The following is a 27,584-nucleotide window of genomic DNA, read 5'->3' on the forward strand; positions in this document are numbered from 1 at the left end:
CCGGCAGTTTTTTAATGGCCTTGGGTTCAGCTCTGGTTCCTGCTCCGGCTCCGGATTTCCTACTATATAAATTTGCTCGTATTGTCACTTTTGCCCTAAAAACCAGTTACTTACATCGATCCTTTTTATCCAATCGCATAAAAAATCTTTATTCAATAAAACATTAACATTTTGTATATTGAGGTTAGATATTCATCCTACCCTTTTTTGTCGCCCCTCGTGACAATTTTTCTACTCTGTAGCAGTTTTTATTTGGCCTTAGTCAAAAGAAAAACTAAACAAATCAAGTAGGTACTCAAATTCGCACGATATTTTCATATTCTGTCAAGTTTTATAAAAAGTCGTTTTCCCTCGTTCTCTTTTTAACCTTCTCTAAAAAGCAAAAAACAGTTTCTCGCCTACTTCTTATAAAACTCTATGTAAGAAGTAGACGAGACGATGAAGAAGACGAGAAGATGGCCTATCAAGAGTTATATTACAAATGCATACATATGTAAACTATTGGAATTTAAAGAATGCTATTATATATTTTACATATATACATAAAGAAACTTGTAATTGACGTGAGTTACAATAAAATTAATCTAACTGTTTCCATAGAGAGTAAAACACACGGAATTTGTTTCAGCACGCTCAATAGAATGATCTGATGATCTTTTTAATCTTTTGTATAGCTTCTTAAGCTGTCCTTTGAATTTGGAGTCAACAAAAGAATAAATTAAAGGATTAATAACAACGTGGAATCCAAAGCAAATAGAAGACGTAATTATCAAACAACTGACTAATCTTGCCTCCTTCATTTCATCAAGATCATAATAATCACCAACAATAAAAATGATGCGTTTCGGAAGTGCAAGAACAGCAAACGCACCCAAAACTAGTATCAACATTGTTGTAATTTTTTGCCTTTTTTGTGTCCTTCGTTTAAGTTGCTGATTATTTAACGCTTGCAAATTTTCGAGCTTTCTTCTTAACCAAATAATCATTTTGATGTACATGGCGCTTATTAAAATATTCGGAGCAATGTAATAAAATGAAAGCAAAAACCACGTGTACAATTTACCACGCCCCTTTCTCCAATTTTCGCCACATTGTTTTGTATCCCAAACTTGTAGAAAAATAAACTGCGGAATAGTAAAGAGCACAGCAACAAATACATTTAAAAACGATGCTATTACTATCGTCCTGTCGCTTAAAAAACGGATCTTGAAAGGGTGAATAACACCGATGTATCTATCAAATGCAATAATTACTATAAAACCAATAGTGACGTATTCACTGGCCGACAAAAAAGCGTTAAACAATTTACACATGAAATGACCATAGAGCCAATTGCATGTCCATATTTTCGGCATATTTACGATGAATTGAACCAAAGCAAACAAAAAATCATTAAGGGCTAAAGCCCCAATTAAACGACGAAATTTTGAAATCCTGCACCAACATGGAAACGTCAAACCAATGACCAAACCATTTCCTAAGAAGGCAAATAACGAAGAAATGATATTTGCAATTCCTATACCGAACTCTTCTTCTTGATTGCAATGATCATCAACATCCATGTAAAAGATTCTCCTTTAAATACAAAGATTCTATTGAAATATTCTCCTCCTAATGAAATTAAAATTAATGAAAAAGAAACTTTTCTTTTTTTTATAAAAAAGTTTGACCACACAAAACAACGAATAAAGATTGCAAAAATTTCATAAACAAAATTTCATTTTTCTGCATAAAGATTACACAGCATTCACCATGCCATTTCTCATTATGCCAAGTTGTAAATGAATAAAAAAAGTTGCAAACCTATTTAAAGCAATAAACTTAATTCACAAAAAACTTCATTATTGTATTTCAAAGAACACCATTATGAAGTCAATGTCATTATTTAAAATGATAAACAGTTTAATTTGGTTGCATGTTGCTGTGAATCGCTTTACTGTTTCTGCAAAGTGCATAGTAACAGGTAACAAAACCAAACATACGCGAGTAAACATAGAGAGCATATGGCTCTGAAACGCCATATAATCCAATGACTGTATTTTTAAGAAACTCGTCTGAAAATTCATCCATGTAAAAAATCCTTCGTGAGTTAAGGCTATCGTGTAGAAAGTTGTTCATATGGAGTTATAACGTTTGCACATCTTGTAAAGGAAAAAACAGCTTTCACTCTCTTAAAAAGCTATTTAATATACTTCAAGCAAAAAAATTGATAATAAGATTTATCATGAGAAATGTAATAGGGTAAATATTACTGGAAGATTTGTGCTTTCGCAAATTTTTTTAATCTTTGCTGTTGAGTTTAGTACTTTATACAGTCCAGAAAAAAAGTATGCAGTAAAAGTTGGATAAAGGGTTCCCATAACACCCATGTGAATGGTTTTTGTTCTCATTTGATTTTGTTGAGAAAAAAGTTTTTAAAAATAGAAGTTTTTCATAACGAGAAGCCCAAGTTAACGACCAAAATTTAGAATAATCTCACTGTCCTTTGATTAGTTTAGACTGTGTTTTATATGTGTTGCTTCATTTCCAAACGGTTTTTATTGGCGAATACTACGGACTCGATAATTTTAAAAATACCTTATTATTAGGGTGTTTAGTTAATAAATCCTCTATTTGCTGTTGACGTCAACGTTTGCACCAACCTCAAACCTAGTTTTCTTTTTGTTTGTACCGAGTTCAAAGAGCAGCTTAAGAGGCTTTGAAGATTGAAAACGTAGTTAGAATTTTTTTTTGAAGGGCTCGCTGATAAAAATTCCAGTAAATTATACTCCATGAAAGAATTTGAATAATATTTGGAATTAAGCAACTTTTGCTTTAGCATTTTTGCGTAAACTTACTTTTGCACTTAAATTCATAGTATTCTTTTCGAATTTAAAAACAAACTTCTATAGAGCGTAAGTGAAGTGAAAACTCATTTTATATAAGTGCAAGAATAAAGAACACTCTCTTGTAGCTTGTGCTCTCTAAGAACTTTACTGATGATATGTTTCTTTTGTTTAAAGTTGTGACACCGTAAAAAAAACGTCTTTAGTATCCTGGAAACTTCATTTATCAAATAAATAGTTTAAGTTTAATTTCTTTTCTGTATATTTAATGAGATTGTGTTTGTTTTCATAACAATCAGTTTTAAAATATTTTGTTGAAAAGTCAGTTGAAATTGCTTTAAAATTATTTTTGCTGCAAAACATTTGCTGTGTTTTTGCAATCACAAAAACTTTATGGTTTTAGAACTTTATTGATTTTTATGTTGAGTGATAAACAAGGACGAAAAGCGCAGAAGCCGATGAAATGAATCTACAACGTGAGTGAAAAAATGCTTCTTTGTTGTAGTGAAGATTTGCAAAATATCATCTATCAAGTAACAACAAGAAATTCTATTGTTAACCAACATTTAGAAAACACAAATTTATCCTTGCAAAAAGTAAAAAATTTCGTCAGAAAGTAATTTTAAAAATCCAAAATGAAAAAAACTACTTCAAGGAAAAGTGGTACGGGCAAAAAGACCGGCCCAAGATTTCCAGAAAAAGCTCCCAAGGTGGTTCGTACAGTCATAAACGTTGGTCAATTAGAAGGTTTTATTCTCTGTAAGAGTAGGGTGATATTAGAATGCACAAGGTTTAAAGTCCATCAGGATTCAAAACGTTTCAGACCGCCTGAACACGGAAGTTGGAAAAGCCAGGAGGTGCACTAAGTTACTGTACAAACGACATCTCAAGAATTTGAAAATTTCTTAATTCTTGGTGTTAAAACGACGTCATATCAGACTTTAAACAGCTCTCAGGTAAAAGACTTTATGTCGTAAAGTCTTGGTTTGGTGTAGATAGTCGCTACAAGCATAAACGCTTTTTAAAACTCCGGAAAAAGTTCCTAGTTTGGTCAGACAACTCAATCACCGTTGGTCAAGTCAGACAACCCAATCACCGTTGATTGGGTTGTCTGACCCGAAGAATTTGCTTGAATAAATTACTGGCCAAACAAGGAACTTTTTTCCGAACTTTCATTTACGATTACTCCTAAACTGGATTTTAGCAGGTCAAAGTTCTCGTTGATGAAGACTGACTTTTCAGTGGATTCTTGACACAAATGCATCTCTTTTTGTGGATCATTAGTCCAGCTTCACTGAATGCCCGTTAATTTGAGGCACTTGAGGCTGGATGGCAACAATCTGAAGAGATAGGCATCTTTCTGCAATGTGTCCTCCACCAGTCAAGGGCATTATCCTTTGAACCTATCACACTTGTTTCTCTGAATTTTGCCTACTCAATGGTGATTGGAAGACCCTCAGCTGTAGCATTTTTCTGCCTGAATTGGTTGGACACAGTCTGAAAAGAAAGGAAGTTAAACGTATAGTAGACTTTATATAACTTCGCTTACTTTAATCTAAAACTGGGGAACTTCGAATGATTTTTAAAAAATTCTTATAATTTTGACCAACCCAGTATGATTTCGTATCCTCAAATTAAATATTTGTATGGTTTTTTGTTTGTTAAATAGCATTAAGGTATTTTATATTATACTTAATAGTTATTACCTGTTCCGCTACCTTCTCCATCATCTTCAAGAAGCTCATGGGTGATCTTATCGGAGACATTGATTGTACCTTGCTGTTTTGTCATCTACTCTGCTGTTGTTGGATGGCTGGTTCTCAACTTGTCAAAGATCTCATCCGTGACACAATGATGTTACAACCTCTTCTTGAAAATTGATTCTCGAGTTTTGCAGTGAGCTCAATAATGAAAAGATCAATTCTAGTGACGCTTTTTAATCTTTTTAACCCTCAGAGAACCACACCTGCTGAGACGCAGAATAACCTTAAAATCCATTCTAATATCGACAGAAACTAGAAATGTTTGCACGTGTTATATAAAAAAAAAGTTGAAAATAATTTTTACTTCTCATGATTTTTAAGGATGATGAAAAACACCTTTTCACTTCCAAAGAAAAGATTGACTTGTTGATCCAATTTTTAAATAAGCACAAAAGCAAAAATAAGTAGCGTTTAAATTGTTTCTTTAGAAGTAAAAAGTTCAAGTCGAGTGTTTGATAAAGTTTGTTGAAAATAAAGTGATCGAGTCAAGTTTGAAACAGCCACAATTTGAAAGGTAGCATTATTTTACATTCACGCTTTTAGCATTTCACATGTAAAAAATGTTGGCAACACTGAATTTAATTGTCAGTTAAAACGATTAAAAGGTGATGCCTCGGAATGCCCGCTTTCACGTTTTAAATATTAAAACAATTTTTCTCAATTTATCAAAAAACGAATGTTAATCGAATTAATCGTTTTTCGCGGTTAAAACGATCAACTAGTATTTAGAAATTTGTTGCGTTCTTTCAGCTAAAAGTTAAAACTTCCTCACTCAACGGTCAAAATTTTAAAATTTTTAATTTTAAAGTTCCAAAATGAAAAAACTACTTCAAGGAAAAGTGGTACGGGCAAAAATACTGACCCATGATTTTTAGAATAAGAGCAGATTTTTTTTAAGGGGTTTTGATTCCTAAGTGTATTATTATTTAACAATACTTGCGAAATGGTTTTTCTCAACGTGCGATGGTTAAAACATTTTATCTTCTTCGTTACTTTCTTAACATTTTTCGAGATTTTATTTTATTTTATTTTATTTTAGTTTATTTATTTATCTTTTTTTCTTTTTTTTTTTTTTTTGGGGGGGGGGGGGGGGGCATTTATTGTTTGTTTCTTTTTTATTTGTGGATCTTTTCTTTAACTGACAGATATGCCTGCGTATGACGCTCTTTCCTAATTGTGGTGTCCTTATTTTCAAAGCAAGAAATTAATTTGAGCTTCATTGGATAAGTTGTGGTATTTAGTTTGATCTTGATGGCACAAGCTAGTTTGAGCTTCATGGCATAAGTTGTGGCTGATTTTCATATCAACAAGCTGAAAGACTTAAAAATTGGAATACTTAAAAATTGGTTGGTGATTTGAACTAGCACCAGTTCCTTTGATTATGAGAGTAATCTTAACTGTTCTCTTCCCTAAATAATCCCTAATTTGCCACCCACCTTCTTCCCCCACTTTTAATATGTGTTTGGCGCCCCTGCAAAGAGTGACGTCTGGAAAAAAAAGCCTTATCGAAACTTTTGTCTGTAAAGTTGTTTCATATTTATTTAAAATAGCGGTCCAGACAGAGTTTAGAACGTTAAAAATGTTTAAAACAATAGATTGTCATGTTTTATAGGAAATTTCAAAAGATTTTATTGTTTCTTAGAAATAACTAAGCGCCATCATATCGTTGCTTGTTGCCCTATTCGCGCAATTAACAAAATTCGTTAAAAGATGACCTTTTTTATCAATTTGACACAAGAAACGAAAGAACTTTTGTTTGTTATTGTTTGTAAACTAATTTTAGTAAAAATGAAAAATTACATTTTTCCTTCTACTTTACAAATAAAAATTTCTGCAATCCTACAAAAAACAGTAACCAAATAAAATTACGTCAAATCTCTACGTCATTTTTGTTTCTTAATTGTTATCTGTCGTTGTTGTTTGCTTCGGCAGGAAATTTGACTTGACACCTTGATTATTATACCACATCCTTATTTGGTGCTCTTCTTTATGCCAGCCAAACCACTTCCGCCGATGAAACTCATTGGTAGCTTAAGTACAAAAATAATAATCAAAGATAAACCAGCTATTGAATATATAAATGTTTGAAAAATAACTTAAAACTAAAAAGGAAGAATTTTTCCGAAAGTTTTACATACTTCTTCCATTTTCTCTCTTTTATCAAATCTTGGAATCTATAAGTAAATAATTATACTCTTAAATCAAACCCTTAATATAAATGTTATAACTGACTTGAAATATCCTATAAAAATTTTTGAAAAACGTTATGTTTTATCTTATTAGTTTCACTAAATTTACATTTTCCTCTTTTTTTTGTGCGATTTCGTTCTCTTTTACGGCGTCGAAGAGATAACCAACAAGCTCACGCCATGTTTTTTCATCACTCTCACTCTGAAAATTGCTGCTATCTTTATTAACCTAAAAATACAAATCCGCCAACAATATTATTGCATAACTCAATTAGTTTATTGACTACAAACGTTTACTAAGGGTCTTCAACATTTTTGCAAAGATTAATCACAAACCACTTCTTTTCTAGTTTCATCTGTTTCTTTTTTATTAAATCTTGGAAGCTAAAATAAATAAAAAAAAAAATGAATAAATATTTAAAAAGAACAACAAGTACACGACAGCAAAAAAGAAGCCATCATAAGAAAACTTACTTCCGCATAAGTGTTTAAATTTGCATCTTTCTTATTGAACCTTGGAATCTGAAAGAGAAAAATCGTTATTATTAATGTAAGGTGAAGAACAGCCAATGACGTTTGTTTGAAAAAATGTATTATTTTTTTCACTAATATTTGCCGTCATTTTTCATTCTAACCTCCTCTTCTTTTTTCTGGTCTTGCAACTCGGACTTCTCACTTTCTTTTAACATATTTAAAATAAAGTTATCCAGCTCACGCTCCGTTTGTTTTTCACTTTCAACTTCTAACGCAGAGTCATCTTCAGTCTAAAAATTTTAAGATTTTAAAGTTAATACCATATAAAGTTATAGAATAACGTTTCAAAGGGCAACTGAAGAGTGATTAGTAGCATTGAAAAGTTGCAATTGATGAAAAAATAGTTGGCATGTGTTAAGATATTATTCGGCAAAAAAGCGCCCTTGGAACTACTAGTTAGCGTATTTGTTAGGCCGTAGTTTAACCACTATTATGTTTGAATTGATGATTTAAAAAACGATAAAACCTTTGCTGTGCTTTTAACTTGTCTACTCAGCAAAGAGGCATGTGATGAAGCAACCAGTGAAATTTGTATGAGCTAAAAAACTCATGAAGATTCTATGTTTTAGTTCGCTAGTATCAAATTTCAGCGATAATTTACGCATTCAGAAGGAGTATAAATCACAAACGACTTTTTTTATTTTCGTCACCTTTCAAGTTGACTGTAATAGCAAAAACAACAATGGTTTGCGTAAACTTACCGACTCGCTGCGTTTATTATTTTTGGCCAGCTTTGATTTTACAAAAGCACCAAACTTATTCCATGGCGGACTTCTCTTTTGTGAAGATACACTTTTTTTACCTGACCCCATCGCTCCAGCACTAACAAACAGACCGTCCACTGTTAGTAAAACCACGAAAAGCACCGATAAGCCAAAAAACATTTTTGCTGAAGATGAATACATCTTTATTAGCTTCGAAGGTTAAACTGTTCTTTTATTTGTTTTTGGAGACGATTTATAAGTTTTAAAACCCCATTTAAAATTTGATATTTATGAATTTTAATTGTATAACACGAAGCATTTCAAAAAAACACAAAGACTGCCCAGAGCGTCTAAAACGCAGACTAAACATCTGTACTCTTAAAAACAGGAGATAAGATAAAGATTTAAAAAAGTATTTATTGTATATATTTATTGTATATATTCATACAACAGGATCTTTCACGCCACTTATTCGATTTATAAGAAATTTTTAATTGTAAAAAACTATAAAAAACTGGCTTTGAATAAAAGCAAACAGAAAAATAGTTTTTGATTTGAATCAAATCCCAGGTGATACATTCTTAAACAAATCTTACTAATTTTGAAAGAAGTAATTGAAATGAAAATAGTTTTCGTATTATGTTATGTTGCTTCTATTATAAACACCGGAAACCTGAAAAAATACAACGATATTGAAGCCAGGTCGAAGTGATTATAAGATATTGCCTCTATTAAATTAAGCATTATGTATGTATGTATGTATGTATGTATGTATGTATGTATGTATGTATGTATGTATGTATGTATGTATGTATGTATGTATGTATGTATGTATGTATGTATGTATGTATGTATGTATGTATGTATGTATGTATGTATGTATGTATGTATGTATGTATGTATGTATGTATGTATGTATGTATGTATGTATGTATGTATGTATGTATGTATGTATGTATGTATGTATGTATGTATGTATGTATGTATGTATGTATGTATGTATGTATGTATGTATGTATGTATGTATGTATGTATGTATGTATGTATGTATGTATGTATGTATGTATGTAATATGTATGTATGATATATTAGCATGTACATTGCTTCGTATAAACGCGAATGCTAATACATTATCAATGGTATATTAGATATAAACACGTTTCATGAAGCAACTAAGCTCTTTTTTATCAAATTCAAACAAACAGAACTTCATCTGTCTTTGCCGCTGCTCAGAATTTCTTAACGTGTTTTAAACAATTTTTCGCTTAAGCACCTTAAAGCGTGCTTAAGTAAAACTTGTTGAAATAACATTGCTAATGCCTCCCAAACGAACCTCATTATTATTATTTAAAAAAAGTTTAAAAACATGACGGCTTCTTTTGTTAAAATATCTTTCACCGTAAACAACTATGAGAACGTATAATATCAAAATATCCAAGAGGAAGGAAGCCTCAAAGATAGTAAACGTAAGAACTTATGAGCTTTTTTACTTTCTCGCTAAAACAAAATTAGTTTGTATGTTACTTATTGTAATTGAAAGAAAATGAAGCAGGTAACTTCAGTTTGTTATTGTATTCAGTCGACTAGTTCGATTATAGAAAGTCTGACCATAATTCGGCGAAAGGCTATAAGTCCATATTTAACAGCGCAAATTTAAAGTTGGTGTCCTTTTACACAAATTTTTATTTCATCGCCAAATTAAAATACGAAAGTATAATAAAATAGTAGTTTTCTCTGTTTCACTCTAAACTGCTTATTAGATGAAGATTGATTGATCATTTTGAGGTAAAGTATCATTATGGGATTTTTATCTTAATATAAAATTTGAATTCAAGTAAAGTTTTCAATTATTGAAATTAGTATTTACTTGCGTTTGATAACATGTTTAACCCCGAATCGGTTAGTTTAACGTTTTATCCGAAAATCAAAAAAAAAATTTGTTTGATTAAATGAAATTTATCCGAACCTACTGCTTCTGGTCGGATAAATTTATCCCAACCTTTTGCTTCGTATCGGATAAATTTATCCTTACCTTCTGTTTTGTATCGGATAAATTTATCCTAACCTGCTGTTTCGTATCGGATGATTTTGGATAACTTTGGGTAAAAAAAATTACTTCGGAATGAAATGGATTTTGTATGAGATTAAACGATCTTTACAAAATTACGCGGAAAGTTTGTTAATTTCATCTACTTCAGAATTAATTGATGTTAATTTATGGAAATGTAAAAATAAGTAACTGTACCTATTTGTACCATTATATAAGTACTTAATAATCTGGAGTTCCTGTGTTTATAGATACGAACACGAGAATATTCGCATCTGTAAATATCATAAACTATTTGAATAATTTTTCCCTTTTTTTTGTTAATTTGAATTGATTTAAAAAAAACAAAACACAAAAACCGTTGTTACGCTATGAAGCATCGCGTTTCTATCGTTACCCGTCGTTTTACTCTTGTGTTTTTAAATTAATGATAAGCAATTTATATGTATATATATATATATATATATATATATATATATATATATATATATATATATATATATATATATATATATATATATATATATATATATATATATATATATATAGTACAGGGCTGACGGAAGGCTCACAGATTGAAAGGAGAGGGGGGGGAAGGCTTGTTTGTCATATTTGCTAGGTTTTCAATTTATGAAGTACCAATAAAGTTTGAAAACAGAAAGATTAAGCGAATTTTTTATACGAAAGCTTAGTGTGAAAATATTTTAAGATATTTCGGAAATAAACTAGCGTATCAATGTTTCCGTACAAAATGTTTTTACAAAAATTCGGAAAACTTATACAGGCTTTTCCGATTTTTCGGAAATTCGTTTGTCTGACACAAAGATACATCTTTTAGAAATAAAATAACTCTTTTTAACACTGTAAAAATCTTAATTTTTAATTCTTAATTTTTGGTAATTATTTTTTTATGGTGATAAATGCAATTTAAAACTCTGTTAAAAAAATGTTTCTTTCATAGTTAAACGAGCGTAAAATAAACTCTTCTCACCAAAAAAAGTTCCATCATTCACAAAATCAACTTATCGATGAACTCGATCATCCACCCGCTGAAACTTTTAATTTATCAAATTTAAAGAAAAAGTATCAATCAATGCCCACGTTATGCGAGGTACCAATCAAAACGAAGATTTTGAATGCGGTTGTAAAAGTTAAAGTCTCGCTTCATTTAGTTAAACAAACAAGTAACTCCAAATCTAAACAAATTATTGCTGACGATTGCAGAAAAGAAGTTTTTGACTTAATTAGGAAGATTTATGGTCTCGACCTGTTATAAAGAAAGTGAAATAAATCTTTAAGTGTATTAGTATGTTAAATTATGTAAATACTCTCGGAAAAAATGTTTATAGACACTACTGACTACCAATTGAATATGCTTTTATATTTTACTTGCCACTTATTGAATATGTTTTTATATCTTACTGACCACTAATTGAATATGTCTTTATATTTTACTGACCACTGATTGAATTCACTTTTATATTTTAACCTCAACTTTCGGGGTTTTTAATGTCAAAAATATCAGAAATCTTGTGCAACCATTACGCCTTTTATCCAAATGTGGGATTCCCATGATTTTATAAAACGCTCCAAATATGAGCATTTTGGTGGGTTATGCAATCTATTTCCTATTTTTATCTTATTCCTTTGTAAAAATAATAATATCTTTAATTGTTTTTCTTTTTATAATTTATTCATTGATTTATCTCTACTTCTCCTCATACCTAAATACAGAATAAGAACCAACTTTAAAGTGTTTTTGAAAGGCATGCAGATTTTAATTGATTGTTTTAAATTCAAAAGTTATGAAAATAAACTTTTTGAGTCAAAAAATGTTTCAGTGTTTGAAAAGTAGATGAGACGGCCGTTCAACAAAAATAACGATTACACCGAATAAATATTGGGCCGTTATCACGTGAACATTTTAAACAATATTTTAAAAAGTCAGCAACCAAACGGACCCTCTCTATAGAAATTATAATCAAAATGAAACCAAGTAAGCACCTTATCTATTTGTGAAGTTTTAATACACTACATGTACGTATAATAATGATCAATTTCAGCTAGAAGCATAAGTAGCAATAAATTTATTTTAGCTGCGTTAAAAAGCTACAAAAAATGAATGATGATAAAGCAAATGTTGCCTTACATAGATTTAGGAGGTAGCAATCGTTGTTAAAAGTAAATTCATTCACCCTACTGCAATTATTAGCAGTCTCTTATTTTTAAATTACCAAAAATTTACGAAAAAAATCAAAAGTTATGACTTTTTTAGTACAACATTTGGCTGACTATTGTTAAAAGGTTTTTGTGTTAATTTAAGAGAAACATTTTTGTATAGTAAAGTTCTAGGAAAGTCATATGATAATTGAATTGATTATTAAATATTTATTAATTGTTTTTGATGTTAAAAACTTGTCATTAAAGTATATACTTATTATTTAACAGTATTTTAGGAAAAAGCCTTTAAAGGAATGAAAGTTTGATAAAAATTTGTAGATGAAAATGTTATGCATTAAACAGATTTTAGTTTTCCTAAGCTAACATAGTCAGCACAAGCCATTGGAGGTTAAATTTAGTTTTTAATTTCTGAAAAAATAAGTTAAAATTAACATTACTTTTTTTACTTCTTTAATGTTCTTATTACTTCTAAGGAACATGATAACTAATTATTAAGCCCACAATAAAAATACAGCTAAATAATAGGTAAGTAATTTCAGGTTTGTTAAAATGAAAAAAAAAAAAGTAATATAATAATCTGTATCATAAACTTTTTTAAACTTATCAGTTAAAGTCCAAATACCTATATGTTAACAAATTTGAAAACAGATTATTTTTTATAAATTTTAAAAAATAAATTTTAAAATTTAAAAAAAATTTAAAAAAAGATGTTGCAAAATAAAAAAATTTTCTCAGTTTGAAATTGGCTATAGTTTACGTAATGTAATTAATCTTTAAAGTTTTGGTGAAAGAAATAAAACTGGTATTTGGCATAATCTTTACTGTCACTTTTTTCTGGTTTCTTTCTTAGCATACACTAAGAATAATCACATACGGAAAGAACAAACCTCATAGATTAAGAATAAAAACCAAATATCTTGTTTTTTCTTTCCTCAGGAACTAATGCAGGAGTTCTTCGTGTTGATCGTCTTCCATTAAATGCAACTCCTGGTGACATTAGAAGACACTTCAAACATCATGGAGCAAGACCTGAGGATATTCATCTTGTTCTTGAATCAGATGGTAAGCACAATGGGTCTGCTTTTCTTACATTTACTAATCAAAGTGATGCTGCACATGGCTTAAATGCCAATGATTCCTTGCTCAAAGATAAAAGGTTGGCTGTAAATGAAAGCAATCCTGCTGAATTTAATAAATATTTTCCTGGAGTGCCTATGTTTTCTTATGTAAGAGGCAGTGAAAGAAGAAAGGTTGGCTCAGCTAGAGGAAAAGGAAGTTTTTCTAGAGGAAGAGATGAGCCAAGTGGTTTTAATTCTACAGCTCCCTTCGGTGAAGGTTCAATTCGTGAACGGAGCAGAGAAAGTATGGGTAAATTAAGTACTGAAGGTCGTTTTTCCCCAAGCAGAAGAGATAGTAGAGAAAGTACACGGAGAGGTAGATCTCGATCGCCCCTAAGAACAGATCAAAATACAAGAGATTTATTCTTAAAAAATTTTGGCCATAGTAGTGAGTCTCGCAGAGATCAGCCTGCAGATCGTAGACAATCTGAGAGCCGAAATGCAGAGAGGAGAAAAAACACTTATGACAATTTTGATAAAATTAATGAGAGAAAATTTGTTTACATAGCTGAACTTCCTTACAATGCAACTGAGGTTGATATACAACATTTTTTCAGACCAGTTCTTACAAGAGATATATTTTTTATCAGGAATAAAATGGGAAAATATATTGGTAAACCTAATGGCAATGCTGTTGTTGAGTTTTTTTCTGAAGGTGATGCCAGAGAAGTACTTAAGTGTGATGGAAAAAGATTCGGTCAAAGAAATGCAGTTGTTCAAAGAGCACGTAGAGAAGAAATTATTTCTGCTATTGAACAAAACCAAATGCCTTTAAATAGACCTTTACAGCCACCAGGTAATTTAGTTCCTGATCTTTCAAATTTAGGTGCTACAAACACAAATCCTCAAGTGCAAGCGCTACTAACCTTGTTAACTGCAACTGTAAATAGTCTTGCAGGATCTGCATTTCCTATGGTACCACCTCCTGATGCTCCAGATCTGGGAAGATCTTTTCGAGGAGGGCAATCTGAAAGACGCAGAAGGCGAAGTGATCCAGTAATTGGTCGAGTAGCTAGCAGTGCTAACATTGATGTAAATGACATTAAAATGGGTAGAGCAGTTGGTATACGAAATCTGCCTTATGAAGTAACTCCTGACGAAATATTGCAGTTTTTCCGAAATTTTCCTGTAATAGCAGATTCAGTTAGAATACATTACTTAGAAGATGGACGATGCTCCGGTGATGCTATTATTTCATTTCGAGGGAGCAGAGATGCAAGAGATGCAGTTCAAGCTTTAAACAGGAAAAATCTAGGAAGAAGAAAAGTTGAATTGTTCTTTCTTTAAAAAAAATTGTGAAAAGGAAACCCTTTCATTTAGTCTACTGATTTAAATAAGATATTAGATCTGATTGTTACTTTAATTTGTTAATTATTTTAAGAAAATCTGGATTTTAAATAACTCAAGTTTTTTCAATGGTAACCTTTAATATCCTTGTTGTTATTTAGCTTTTTTTTTTCTTCTTTTTTTTTTTAAAGCATCAAAGAATAAAATAATGATTGCATTTTTTTTTTTAAATCAGTTTTAAGTAGATTTTTTTAAGTAAGGCAATAATGCTTAAGAAGATTAAAATAATAAAAAGTTTTAGAGAGCATTACAAATGAAGTAAAACTCAATTTATAACTGTTGAAATCTCTACAGTTTATAGATGTGTTAAAAGACAAAGTTAGAAAGTTTGAACCTTAGAATTGGCAGAATATTTTCCTGAATGACTTAAATTATCTCTGAATCATATTAGTGTATTTAATAGTGCAAGTTGCTTTGTAAACAAAGATGTTTCCGAGCACTTCTGAAGAGGTTATAGTCTGGAGACGGTAAGCATAAGATTTAACTAGAAGGAAATAATATTTCTCAGTAAGAGTTATAGAGCAAGATCATCAGTTACATTCTCCCAGCACATGGTAGGTTAATAGAGATTGCTTAATAAATTGTCTAATAAGCGTTATAAGGTCAATATTTAACTAAAGGCAATACTGTCACTGAGTTGGAGTCACAGGGTAATGTTTTGAGATCATAGAGCATAATTGAACAAAAGAAAAGGCTGGGGAGCAGCTTGAAAGCCTTGAGTAACCTGTTAATGTGTATGGTGCAAAGTAAGTGTTTTTCTTTCTACAAAATTTTACTTCAATTAATGGTGAAGATAACATCCATATAAAAGGGAGTGAAAACTAAAGGAGAAAATTCACAGGAATCAAATTAAGAACTGACCATTGTTGTTTTTCACATCAAGATGCTGTTCAAAAATATAGTGGGGGCTGCTCTTAAGCACTTTTGACCATAAGTTTAGATATTTTGAAACATCTCTTGAACATGATTTTGTCATTCAAAAGAGCAATTGCTAGAGTTTAAAAGAAGTTTTTAGATTCAAATAACATGTGGGACTGAGAAATTTTCATTTCATTCAGATATTTTTTTCTCTAATGATTCTTAGACAACTTAATTTTTTCAGGCTGTTATAGAAAAAAGTTAAAGTAAAGAGAAGTTGTTGAAGATTCTTAATAAGATATGGTTTGTTTTACATTTAACAGAAAATATGCAGACCTCATGCCATGTGGGTGCAATATTTAAACAAAGAAAACGATCTTTGTTACATCAAGCTGGCATTCAACTTTTAGTTTTGCAACTATTTCCTCCTCAGATTGGGAAATGCTATAACACCCTATGAATTAAAATATTATTTAATCTGGCTTTAACCCTTTTAGAATAAATGGAAAAAGAAGCTATGGTCATTCTATTTATAGAGAATAAAGTTATTAGAATTGAATGTCTAACTCATCAATTAACTTGAAGATTATTTATACTGTGGGAGGTAAGTTTTTAATTGAAATTTTTTGTTGGCTATCATGAGCAGTGGTCATTTTTGAGTGATCTATGTTTAAAATGGCTAAGTTCTCATCTTGAAAATGCAGCATATCCAGCCTTGAATTATTGTTTTAAGTGGTCAGAAGTCATGCAGAAACAGTTTAAAGGAATTCACTCTTGCCTATTTTTGTATTTATTATCACATTTTTGTTATAATAAAGGTTACATAAAGGTTTTTATCTTCTAGTTTTACTATCATTTTATTATCAGTTGTAATATTTTAACATACATTTCAAAAAAATTTCAAGTTGACCTTTTTTTAAAGAAGTTGTTTTATGTTTAGTGTGTTTGTAAATAATCTTCTTGTGCCTCATGAAGAGTATATGGACATTGATTTGTTGTGGTTTTAGTAGGTATTTTTTTGGTTGGTTTTTTTTTTTGTTTTTATTAGCCATTCATAAAATTCTTTTTAAAATTAAAAATGTAGAATTAGGTGTGATGAATTTCTTTTTTCTGTTAATTTTCTTGCGCTCTTGGTATTTTAAGTATGAATTGTGTGATTTAAAGATATTATGCATAATGTAATATTATGTAATAAAGTAATATTATGAACAAATTGTTATTTTGATCAATAATTTTGTTTAAAAAAAAACTGCGTGATTTTAGAGAGAATAGGGGAAAGTAGTGGTACACAGTTGAACAAAAATCTTTAAAGCTTTTAAATAATTTTCTAATTAGAACAGTGCTTTAGTGTGCAGCAATATAAAGATTACAGTCAAAACCCAGAAAGTACTATGCTTGACTGGTTTGAATTGATAATAACATTTTGAGATTAAATCTAGCTACCTTTTTGGGAGTCATTTTGTAAAACTTTTATACACTTAAATGATAAAAAAGCCAATAAATAACAACAATAGTTTAGTTATTCAATTTTTTTTTTTTTTAACTCCTAATATTAGGTCTAATATTATATGGACCAACAAATTAATTTGTCCTTGAGAAACTGATCGTGATTGGCCAAAATGTTTTGCAACCTTTTTTGCAATCATCTTACTGGGTTGAGTGTTAAATACCCACCCTCATCATATCTACAATTGTAATGAAATAACTATTGCACCTTTTTCATAGACATTGTAGATTTGATAAGGCACTGGGTATTTAATTGATTAAAAATGTCAAGTTGTTAAAAAGTAATTTTAATTATTTTTTTTTTATTAAATCTAAAGGTCCTTGAAAAAAGTTTTTCTTGAGATGATAACAATTCATAAATCCTAGGTAGCCATTATTTGCCAGCAGTTTTTTCATGTGTTTAGTTTTCAGGAACAGCTTTATTGTTTCCCTGAGTCTATTCAAATGTTAATGAACAAGCAACTTTTATCGTTTAACCATGTTGCAATCTGGGTGATGTAATTAAATATTTGACCAACAACTTCTTTTCATAAATAAAAACTTTTCTAAATAAATTTTCGGCTCAAAAATTTATAACATTTTTCTTTCTTGTGTTCTTTAGCTTTTTTAGATTACTAGATAAAGTTGGTTAAGATATCTAATAGAAACTAGTAGATGCACACAATTTTTCCTCGTTGATTACAGCTTCTGATGCAGTCAACATATCCCACATCACTGGTTACTCCAATTTTTCGCTTTTGAGATTTTTTCTTTTAACTACTTAATATTATCTATCAATTAAATAAAAAGCAACTATGACATATACTTTAATCAAGTATCTTACGCATGCACAATTTATATATATATATAAATTATTCTTAATTCTCCAAAAATAACTAACATAAAACGGGTTTTGAATTCGTTAGTATTTAAGATAAATTTGAAAAACATGTTTATTCTGCCATAATAAATCTCGCTCTGGAAATAAGCGCGCGCCTTTTTTTTTTTTTTGTTGTTTTTTTTTTTGAGTGCTTCACTACGTTTCTGCTAAGAATGTTGCTCGTGTAAGAAATAAATCTGAATAAAGCATTTCGAACAAGTAGATGAAAACTGCATTTATAAAATTTAACACAAAATAAAGTTTTAGTGTAAAAATCTGAAAGTTGAAAGGAGCTTCAAAATTTCTTGATTATTATGGGCTTAAAAACTGCACGGTTTAACTGTGTACCACTCCCCCTATTATGGGCTTAAACTGCACGGTTTAACTGTGTACCACTCCCCCTATTATGGGCTTAAAAACTGCGCGGTTTTAACTGTGTACCACTCCCCCTATTGTCATAGTAGAATCTTTAGAGGTGATCGCTTATAGTTTGTGATTTAACTACCTGATGGGGTTCAATGAACGTTTTTAGATTAAAAATCATTCATGTTTTCCTTGCTTTAGGGGATTGTTAAGTTGATGACTTGTTACAGCACATGTTCAACTCTTTAAAAATGAGTGGTTTAAAAAAGGTAGTTTTTTTTAAATTATAACAAAAGTTTATTGTTTTTCTTAAAATTATAACAAAAGTTTATTGTTTTAAAAAATTATGATAAAAGTATGTTTTAGATAATCTTTTGAATTAAGTGAAATTTTACTATTTTTATAATCTTGTATATTTAGAAATGCCTTGCCTTAACCACTAAAGTGAAAACATGAAGAATGTAATCGGAATTGTCGAGTGTTCTTAGAGTGTCGTTATAATTTTGAATTGAAAAGTCTTCTAAATGCAATCAAATATCGTTAAAATAAATTGTAAGTCATCATGACATCAACCAAATTTTTTTAAAGTGATAAAAGCATAAAATATATTTTTTCATAAAAATCCTGCAACTTTTTTTGTCTCAACGTAAATCAAGTTTCACATAAAAGTGAAACAAATGACTTTTTCTTTTTTATTATTATTATTATTATTCTTCCCTTTACTAATTTTCATTGAATGTGTATTCACATTCAATCAACACCTATTTTGTACCAGAGTTTTTGACTTTGATATTTGCTGTATTCTGGATATTAAAACTATGTGTTCAGCAAATGAAAGCGTGATACAAAAGGTTAAAGTTTTGCCAAACTTTAAGCGAAATTTGGTTGTGTAAACAAATGAAGGATTCCTGACGCATTTTAATTACGTCAGAGAGAGAGAGAGTTCCGGCATTTACCTAAATTTCAGTTAAATAACAACTGTTTAAAAATTGGCACAGAATCCCAAAATTGTTGCAGTTTTTTATATCGTGGGAAGAAAAATTCATGATTTAACAGAATATCAAAAAAAAACTAAAAAAAAACGTGTTTTCTATGAAAATGAGGTTGGAGTTTTAAATGAACATGTGGACGCTGTCAACAAAAGTTTGTTTACATACCGTTAACTAGGGTGACTGGCCACTATTTGTGATTTTGTCTCTGTAAATTATTTCTTTTGTCATTGGGCTTAGTTCTCGTATTAAATTATTAACTTATGTAGTCTTTTCTGATCTACTGATTGCAATAGAACAAGGAAATTTGCAGCAAAACAAAATCACTAAGTAGCGAAAAAGTTTGACGGTATCTTTGACCTCTCCCAACCAAAAGTTTGAGATTACTACGAAAAAATAGCGTTTTGTAAAACTAAACAAATATAAAAAAATTGACTTAAGATAAACAAGAAGAAACAACATCACTCTAAAAATCGATATTATTCAGATTGACCACAAGATTTAAACAAGCTCCAGCGTTACCGCACTGCGGTAAAAGTGCGTTAATCTGATGTCCTTTACGCATATTTGCGTAAAAAGGGAAACAGTGGTAAAAAAAAAAAATAGTGTTTATGCTGGAAACAGCAGGGTTGCCAGATATTTTGCGATACCCGGTAGCCAGAAATATAAAATAAGGTATCCAGAAATGGCCAAAAGTGGCCAAAAAGTAGCCAAATTCTCCGTGATCGCATTGGTTTAATTTTCAAAAAGTAAATCTTACTGGCTAAAATAAGACAATCGGATAAAATTTGTCCAATGATTCTTTAGATCATATCAACATACCGTAAAAACTGTCGTAGTTATATAAATAAAATAAATAAAAAAGTTAAGTTTATTAGCTAAGTAAATAAAAACTTTTTTTATGTATTCTTAAATTATAAACTCTTTAATAGAAAACAATTATTATTATTATAATATATTTTTTATCAAATTATCTAAAATCTATAACAATAGTTTTTATTTAATTTGATTAAAAAAGGCTTTACATTTAAAACATTTAAATTATACTCTCCCTCCCTCTCTCTCTCTCTCTCTCTCTCTCTCTCTCTCTCTCTCTCTCTCTCTCTCTCTCTCTCTCTCTCTATATATATATATATATATATATATATATATATATATATATATATAAAGAGAGAGAGAGAGAGAGAGAGAGAGACTGTGGCTTAGGAAGGTCAAGAAAATTAAGGGGGCTAAAACAAAAATTAAATGGGCATAAACAGCCAGAATTAAAATTAGAATAAAAAAATGATATTTTGACGACTTGGGGGGCTTTCGCCCTCCTGTTCATACCCCAGTATATAGCTTTTGCCAAATACTAATACTGACATAATCATCCATTTAATTAAAAAAAAATACTATTTTAAACTTGATTCTAATGTTATTGTCGTTTCTAACGTAATAATTCCTTTGTTAAAATATTGATAAAACGTTGATAAAAAATTATTTCTTTTCATGGAATAATGCCATGTAAGTTTTTATATTGCTTCTTTTTTATATTAACTTGGGGTAAACACATTTATTGAGAGAAATAAAACCATTAGCAAATTTTTTTTTTAAATTTTTCATTACACAATTGTTATATATCATCTTCAAAGTCATCAACATTTTCTGAAAATGAAGAGTCTTCAATTTCAGATTTGTACACTACATCTGAACTAAAATTAGTCAGCATTTTTTTTGAGATAGTGAAATCTTTGCAGCACTTTCCTGAAAAAATTAGTTCTGATCTTATTCTTATAACAGCATCTAACATATTTAGTGAAATTCTATTTCTGGCTTTTGTTTTAGTGGCAGATACAAGAGAGAATATCCTCTCAACTACAGCATTGCTGACAGGTGTTATCAAACAAGTTAAGGCATAGTTTGCAAGGTTTTTAAAAGTATTATGCTGGAGTACACCTAGCCAAAACTGCTCAGTATCAGTTGGAAAGCCACCTACTTTAAATGGTTCTTCTTCTTTCCAATCTACAAATGGAATTTTTCGATACTGTTCTTCTATTAAACCCAAGTCATCAATTACTAGATGTAAAAAGGGCAGTTCAGAAACGTTGGGTCTTGATTCTTTACTTAAAATTATATCTGGATTCAAGTTCGATAAATTTTTATATGTCTCCATTGATGATGGTAGTCTAGATGTTACTTGACTATAAGCTTCATCTAATACACACAGGCATCTTTCTTTTACATTTTTTATTTTGATACAAGAGTCAATGCTATGATTGGACTTTTGTAAAAAAGAATCACATTCTTTTATAAATTTAGCACCAAAGTCAACATTATATATATTCTTTCTGTTACTGCTAAAATCATAAATTCTGTGCTTAAGGCTCATTTGAAACAAATTCATTTGTTTGTAAAGGTCACAGGGATCAGCTTTTGTTTGCTGAAATAAACTATTCATTCTTTCAAATTCCTGAACAACAGGTGTTATAAAGTGAAAAAATAGAAAATTTTCAGTGTCTGACATCAATTCTTTCAAAAGTCTTGCTTTGAATCTGGACCTAAAATTTGAAGGTGATAGTTCAGCACAAATAAAATAGGCTTTAAGCTCTTCCCAATTCATTAAAATGTTAAACATCACTTTTCCATGAGCAAGCCACCTTGTAAATGAAGGTTTTTCAAATGGAAGAGGGGCATATCGAGCTGTCTCAGATTTGGTAGCAGCATTCATTACATTAAATAAGTCCATGTAATTTTCACGTCTCAATGCACTATTATGAAACCAATGGGGTATTTCTGACAATAAAAAAGCAATATTAGAAGGCAATTTAGACACTGCATTTTCAATGCACAATGCTAATGAATGACATATGCACTTAAGTTGGATACAGTTAGGTGAAACATTTTGAATTCTCGTCCAAACAGAATTATTACATCCTATCATGTTTGATGCACCATCTGTGGCAAATCCTATACAATTAGAAAGACTCTGACCGCACTTTTTAATTTCTTCATCAAGCAAGTGAAATATATTTTCCCCTGTAGTTTCATGGACTAGAATTAATCCCAAAAACTTCGTCACAATTTCATTTTTTAAAACACTAAAAAAACGAACTAAAATGCACAAATGTTTATTTGCTGAAATGTCAGTAGATTCATTTATTATTATGGCATATTTTTTGTTTTTAAAGTCTTTAACAACATCATCTTTCAATGAAGGAGAAATAACATTTTTTATCAATCCCATACATTTAGTTCTATGGATTTTTACATGTTCTAGTAAACTTCCACGTCCATAAACAACAAAAACTTCATTCAAGTGGTCAACAGTGTGCACAGCACAGTGGCATGTCATAGTTAAAGCCAAATGAAGTTCTGCTTTTTTAATATCTTCTGATAAATTTATATCGGTAACACTCTCAATTAATGGAGTACTTTGGTTGTGTTTCAAAGAGTTGTTATGTGTGACAAGATTGGTCATTTTAGGCTTAATGATGCAGTGACACCATTTGCAATATGCTCTATGGGTACCATCTTCAACCATTTGAACCCATGAAAACTTTTTCTCCCATATCTTTTTATATCGGCGATTAACATCATAAGAAGTCTTCCACTTTTCTGAAGACATAGCTGATTAAAATTTAGATACTAAAAATAAATAAAATCAAACTGTTGTTCTTGTTTTTTTTTTACTAGAATTGTTATTACTTCTTTATTTACTTTTACTATTACTTCGTTATTACTTTGTTATAACTTCTAATTTAGAAGTTATAAAAAAACATTAAACATATTCAACTATTTATATTATAATTTTTATACCTTATACCTGCATTAATAAAAATAACATTTTAAAATTTTAAAAAATAACATTATTTTACACTTAATAATTAAGTTATCATAATCAGCCTACTATAATAATCATTTTAAGAAATAAAATAATGGAATAAAAAAACCAAACATAGCTAAATTGCCGATAAGCCGATTATTTTTTGCGGTGGCCAGATTCACGGATTTGGCCACTAAATGGCCAATCTGGCAACCCTGGGAAACAGTTGGTTTGCGTAATTACAGCGGTAAAGTTGCGTAAAAATGTGTAAGTACGCATGTTTACTGCTTTTTTGATTATTTACTACTTATATGACTACCGCCTTTCTTGTTAATTATAGACATTAAACAAGGATTCTTTAATTAGTTATTTGGATTATTACTAAATTTTACAAATAAAGTTTTAAACAGATGCTCTCTACTTCTTTTTCTCCTTCCCCTTTGACTTCATCATGTTACTTAATTACTACAACAACTTTGTCTTTGTTGGAGCGTCATTGGGATCAATAAAGAGAGACTTTGAGTTTGGTCTTCACTTTGATACACTTCATTCCCTTCTTGTTGAACTAGAGTCCCTTGAACCAATATCAATGAACTCTAGCTCAAGATGTAGTTGTTGTTGATGTAGTTGAGTGTCAATTCGTAGTTGTTGTTCCAAGTCAAATACCAGAAATTCAAACAGGTCCTGAACCTTTCGAATCGTAAATACTTTCTGACGAAAATATTAGCAGATTCATGAAAAACGAAAAGATATTATCCAGTTAATCCATTGCTTTTTTACATTTTGTTTTCTTTATATTATGGACAATTGTGCATACTTTCAACTAAATCCCACAAGAAAAACAAATTTCAAAAAAGAAATGCAAGTAGCCCCATATCCTTATCTTAAATTTTCATTATAGTTATTTCCAATTATAAATCTTTCTGTGCTACAGCCAGTACAGTCTTACGTTCAAATAAATATGTTTTAGGAGTTTAAAGAGGTTTTTTATAAAATTACAAGGCCAGCTAATGAATGTTTTATTGAACGATTAAAACCATGAAACATTCATAATTTTTTAACTGCATTTGCCTTTGTGATATGTCTGTATTATAGAAATACTACAATCGCAATAATTATATATCTTAGAATTTCCAATAAAAAAAAAAAATTTTTTCAGGGGCATAACGAAGGCATGCACACAGCAGCAATTAGTAACAGTAATTTTAAAGTAGTGAAGTTACAATGTCATGTTAAATAATTTTCATCACACTAAATCAAAGTTATCCGTTATTGTTATTGCTGCCTGTCTGTGTTGACTCCGTACATAATACCATTTCCACAATGAGTATATTACATTTAATGTGTTTTTAATGTTTTTTATCTAAAGGAACAGAGGAAAGATGCCTAAGCAGTTTGAGTGTCATTGAGTTTGTCACAAAAAATTGGAAGACTGGATTTAAAAATGCAAAGTTGTTTTAATGTGAAGATTTGGTGGCAAGTCACAGGTGGCTCAAAAACATCAAAAACAACAAAAAAAAATGTCCTAAAAATTTTTCTTGCAAACTAAAATTGAACAATTCAATTCCATTCATTAAATTTTTTTTTAGCAGAGATTAAAGTAATAATGAAGCTTGCTCTGACCAATTTAACAATTATTTTTTCGCTCCCTGAAAGGTTTGATTCTCTTTTTAATCATTTAGTGTAAGTTTGTAGGAGAGAGAGAGAGTTAGTGGTTATTATATCCTTGACAATTTTACTTTATAAAAAGTATTGCTCTATTATCACTTGTCTATGTTGACCCTTAGATGCCATTCACAGATTTTTGGAGTCATTTTTACTAAAATAAAAATTGTCAGGCATCAGTTTTAGTTACCTGACAATATTTTAATATAGTAAAAGTGACTTATTGCCCAAGGTGTAAATGGTACCTAATATAGATGGTGCAAAATACTGTAATAATGCAGTGCCATAGTATAGGATCTAATCAATGTTGTAAAATGTTACAAGCTTAAAATGTATTATTTAATTGGGACAACATCAAACAAGTGACAGATTCTAACAAAAGTGGAATGGGTGATTAAAAGCCAATTATACTGGATGAGATTGTTTTTGACATTAGACTCAAATATCTAAATAGAATGTAGTACAACTATTCTAGAATCAAGTTCTGAGTTTTAATATTCAAATTCAGGATGTTCTACTGCAATAATAACATTTAATGACTAACTTGGTGTTTGATATTTGTGGAGAAATTCAAGTGAAAATATAGTTTAGTCAGAAAAAAATTTGGAAATTTAATCGTGCTCAAATTCATGTTTTTAATTTCTTACCGACTGTTGATTATCTGTTTTCGAGGTAGACGGTGAAAAATGAAGAAATTTAGAACTTATTATTCTAATTTAGTCTATGAGAAATGTTAGAGATTGAGTTTGATTTCTGTTTTTGTTTTCAAAACAAGAAACTGTTAAAGAAAAAAGAAAAAAAAAAAAAAAGCTAGCTCAAATTATCGGATTTACGATTTCCTCTACACAAAGATCTCGTAAGTTTTTATCGGGTTTTTACGTTTAAATTAGCGGAAATTACGAAAAATATGTTTTTAGTAGAAATACGCGCATTTCAGCGGGTTTCAGATAAAATGGTCATGAATTCCGATCGGAATAAGTTTTATAGTTGTGACCCCTGGCGCAACTCAATTTTCTATTGAAAAAATAATCGTAAATTCTTTTATAAAAATAAAATTCTCAAGAAAGAATCACGTTTAACAAGAGCAAGATGTTTAATTGCTCGTTTGTATATCTAATTACGTTCGAAAGAACTTTCGCGCCTATAATAATCCGAGAAAACATTTTTTTATAATAAAAACCAGGCTCGGAAATGTTTTGCTTTTGAGAACAAAATCTACCGTAACGTAGTTTACTCAAGATGGCGAATATTAGGGATTTGTTGTATAATTTTGTACTTTCAACTTCAGTTTAGAGCACTTCTTTCTATTGATTTTGGGACCCATGTTTTTATATGATTCTTAATCAGCATAAAATTCTCTATCAGAATCAATCATAAAATTAGCAGGGGGGGGGGGGGAGGAATGATAGAAAATTGAGTTGAGCCTGCCATCAATTGTGTAAACAAGCGAAGAAAGAACGTTGGACTGTTAAAGATAAACTTTTAGCTTTGAGGATTATGTATCGCAGTTCACAAGCTTTCAAAAAAGCTTAGAAGAGTTTTTTCATTACCTCTTTGAGGCATCAAAAAAAATCTTTTGGAAGCCTAGAACCTGGATTTTCCAATAAGGTTATGGCTTTACTAAAAATGAGAGAAGATACCATGAAAAAATTTGAACGTAACTGTTTTGATAAAATGTCTTCAAAGTCACATCTTAATTTTGACAAAAACAGTGACAAGGTTATTGGAATTCAATCTAATGGTAATCAAGTGAGCCAAATTCTTGTATTGATGGTCCATGGGTTATCAGAAAAATGAAAACAACAAGTTGCTTACTTTTATAGTAAAAATCCCATGTGTTCCACCAATTTATCTAGGATAGTACAACTATTTAGTAATCAATTTGCTACTGCTTTGAATGTACATGCTTCTGTCCAACTATTGCCTGAAAATGTTTTCTCTACAGCCTTTTTTTAAAATTATGGATATTTTGTTTAACATACTGAATTCTTGTAAACCAAAAGCAGATAAACAAACACGCTCTGCTTAAACTCTATATAATAGGTTTATACAACAGCTTGAAGATTTGAGAGTTTGGATCATGGGGTGGCATTTTTGTGGAGCTCACAGTCAAAAAGTTATATCCAGCCGTTGGGGTTTAGATGTCACTATTTCTAATATTTTTTATCTCCCAAATGAAAAGCTTTGTGAGGATTTCTTTTATGTCAGCTCAGTTTAATCAGGACTGTGTAGAGAAATTTTTCGTATTAATACGAAGTAAAGGAGGTTGGTATGATAGACCAACAGCAATGCAATTCAAATCAGCGTATTAAAGTTTGTTAGTACTTTTTTCAATAGAGAAATATAATTCTAACAGTAATTATCTCCCAGAGTCAGATTTCTGTTGCAGTTACAATTGATTCAATTACCAACATAGTATTTGAGAACCAAATCTCTACAAATGAATAAGTGATTTTCAAACAGCCATCTGCATTATTAAAAAAAAAAAAATTAGAACCTTGTGTATTACCGAATGTTTCAAGTGATTCAATTTTCTCACACTCAGTTAAAGAGGTTTTGAAAATGAATTGCTGATTATTTGATAATGGAAGTTCAAATTTGTCAAAAATGCATTCAAGTTCTTTAAAGTTAAACACCAAGTGAAAGTAATTTATTTAATACTGATTTTTTTTTTTTTTACAAAGCTTCATGAAATGGAAACTGTTTTTCTAGCATAAATGAAAATTTTATTATCTAAAAGAAACATAATACAACAAATTATTGAAATAATAAAAAGTGATTGCAATTTTAGATATCTTTATAATGAACATGTTGATCATGTCTTTCACTTG

General features: G+C 30.1%; 4 protein-coding genes across 8 annotated transcripts; 1 reads left to right on the forward strand and 3 right to left on the reverse strand.

Moving 5' to 3' along the window:
- LOC145194365 (pyroglutamylated RF-amide peptide receptor-like) lies at nucleotides 1–1,759 on the reverse strand. The gene is made up of 2 exons (XM_090069291.1): nucleotides 202–1,759; nucleotides 1–95 (listed from the first exon to the last, which is right to left on the reverse strand). The coding sequence occupies exon 1, from the start codon at nucleotides 1,560–1,562 to the stop codon at nucleotides 585–587; it is 978 nt and encodes a 325-aa protein (XP_089925417.1). The 5' UTR covers nucleotides 1,563–1,759; the 3' UTR covers nucleotides 1–95; nucleotides 202–584.
- Nucleotides 1,760–6,338: 4,579 nt separating this feature from the next.
- LOC145194479 (uncharacterized) lies at nucleotides 6,339–8,314 on the reverse strand. Its single transcript, XM_080072136.2, has 7 exons — nucleotides 8,013–8,314; nucleotides 7,413–7,541; nucleotides 7,252–7,299; nucleotides 7,114–7,161; nucleotides 6,887–7,006; nucleotides 6,727–6,762; nucleotides 6,339–6,618 (listed from the first exon to the last, which is right to left on the reverse strand). Exons 1-7 carry the CDS (start codon nucleotides 8,214–8,216, stop codon nucleotides 6,559–6,561), a joined length of 645 nt encoding a protein of 214 aa, XP_079928262.2. The 5' UTR covers nucleotides 8,217–8,314; the 3' UTR covers nucleotides 6,339–6,558.
- A 1,035-nt stretch (nucleotides 8,315–9,349) lies between these two features.
- On the forward strand, nucleotides 9,350–18,916 carry LOC145193689 (uncharacterized). 5 transcript variants are annotated; one of them, XM_090068665.1, is made up of 6 exons: nucleotides 9,350–9,481; nucleotides 11,024–12,058; nucleotides 13,180–16,170; nucleotides 16,507–16,572; nucleotides 18,496–18,563; nucleotides 18,715–18,916. In XM_090068665.1, the coding sequence occupies exons 2-3, from the start codon at nucleotides 12,049–12,051 to the stop codon at nucleotides 14,646–14,648; spliced, it is 1,479 nt and encodes a 492-aa protein (XP_089924791.1). In that variant the 5' UTR covers nucleotides 9,350–9,481; nucleotides 11,024–12,048; the 3' UTR covers nucleotides 14,649–16,170; nucleotides 16,507–16,572; nucleotides 18,496–18,563; nucleotides 18,715–18,916. The 5 variants fall into 5 exon arrangements, with proteins under 5 accessions (XP_089924791.1, XP_089924793.1, XP_089924790.1 ...); XM_090068667.1 differs by having other exon boundaries at nucleotides 9,476–9,567; nucleotides 16,507–16,576; nucleotides 18,464–18,563; XM_090068664.1 differs by having other exon boundaries at nucleotides 9,476–9,567; nucleotides 16,507–16,576.
- Nucleotides 18,917–20,898: 1,982 nt separating this feature from the next.
- LOC149880790 (uncharacterized) lies at nucleotides 20,899–22,890 on the reverse strand. The gene has a single exon (XM_090067882.1). The coding sequence runs from the start codon at nucleotides 22,888–22,890 to the stop codon at nucleotides 20,899–20,901; it is 1,992 nt and encodes a 663-aa protein (XP_089924008.1).
- Nucleotides 22,891–27,584: the final 4,694 nt, after the last annotated feature.

The sequence above is a fragment of the Hydra viridissima genome, unplaced genomic scaffold, assembly GCF_058129835.1.
Source record: "Hydra viridissima isolate aposymbiotic clone 2 unplaced genomic scaffold, HvirCarnegie_v1 scaffold_12, whole genome shotgun sequence".
Classification (NCBI taxonomy): domain Eukaryota; kingdom Metazoa; phylum Cnidaria; class Hydrozoa; order Anthoathecata; family Hydridae; genus Hydra; species Hydra viridissima.

Coding starts and splice junctions, on each gene's coding strand:
- LOC145194365 (XM_090069291.1), bottom strand. CDS start 1,562: ATGGATGTTGATGATCATTGCAATCAAGAAGAAGAGTTCGGTATAGGA.
- LOC145194479 (XM_080072136.2), bottom strand. CDS start 8,216: ATGTATTCATCTTCAGCAAAAATGTTTTTTGGCTTATCGGTGCTTTTC. Junction 6,763..6,886: donor CACAAAAAAAAGAGGAAAAT/GTAAATTTAGTG, acceptor ATTTACTTATAG/ATTCCAAGATTTGATAAAAG. Junction 6,619..6,726: donor AAAGAGAGAAAATGGAAGAA/GTATGTAAAACT, acceptor TTTGTACTTAAG/CTACCAATGAGTTTCATCGG.
- LOC149880790 (XM_090067882.1), bottom strand. CDS start 22,890: ATGTCTTCAGAAAAGTGGAAGACTTCTTATGATGTTAATCGCCGATAT.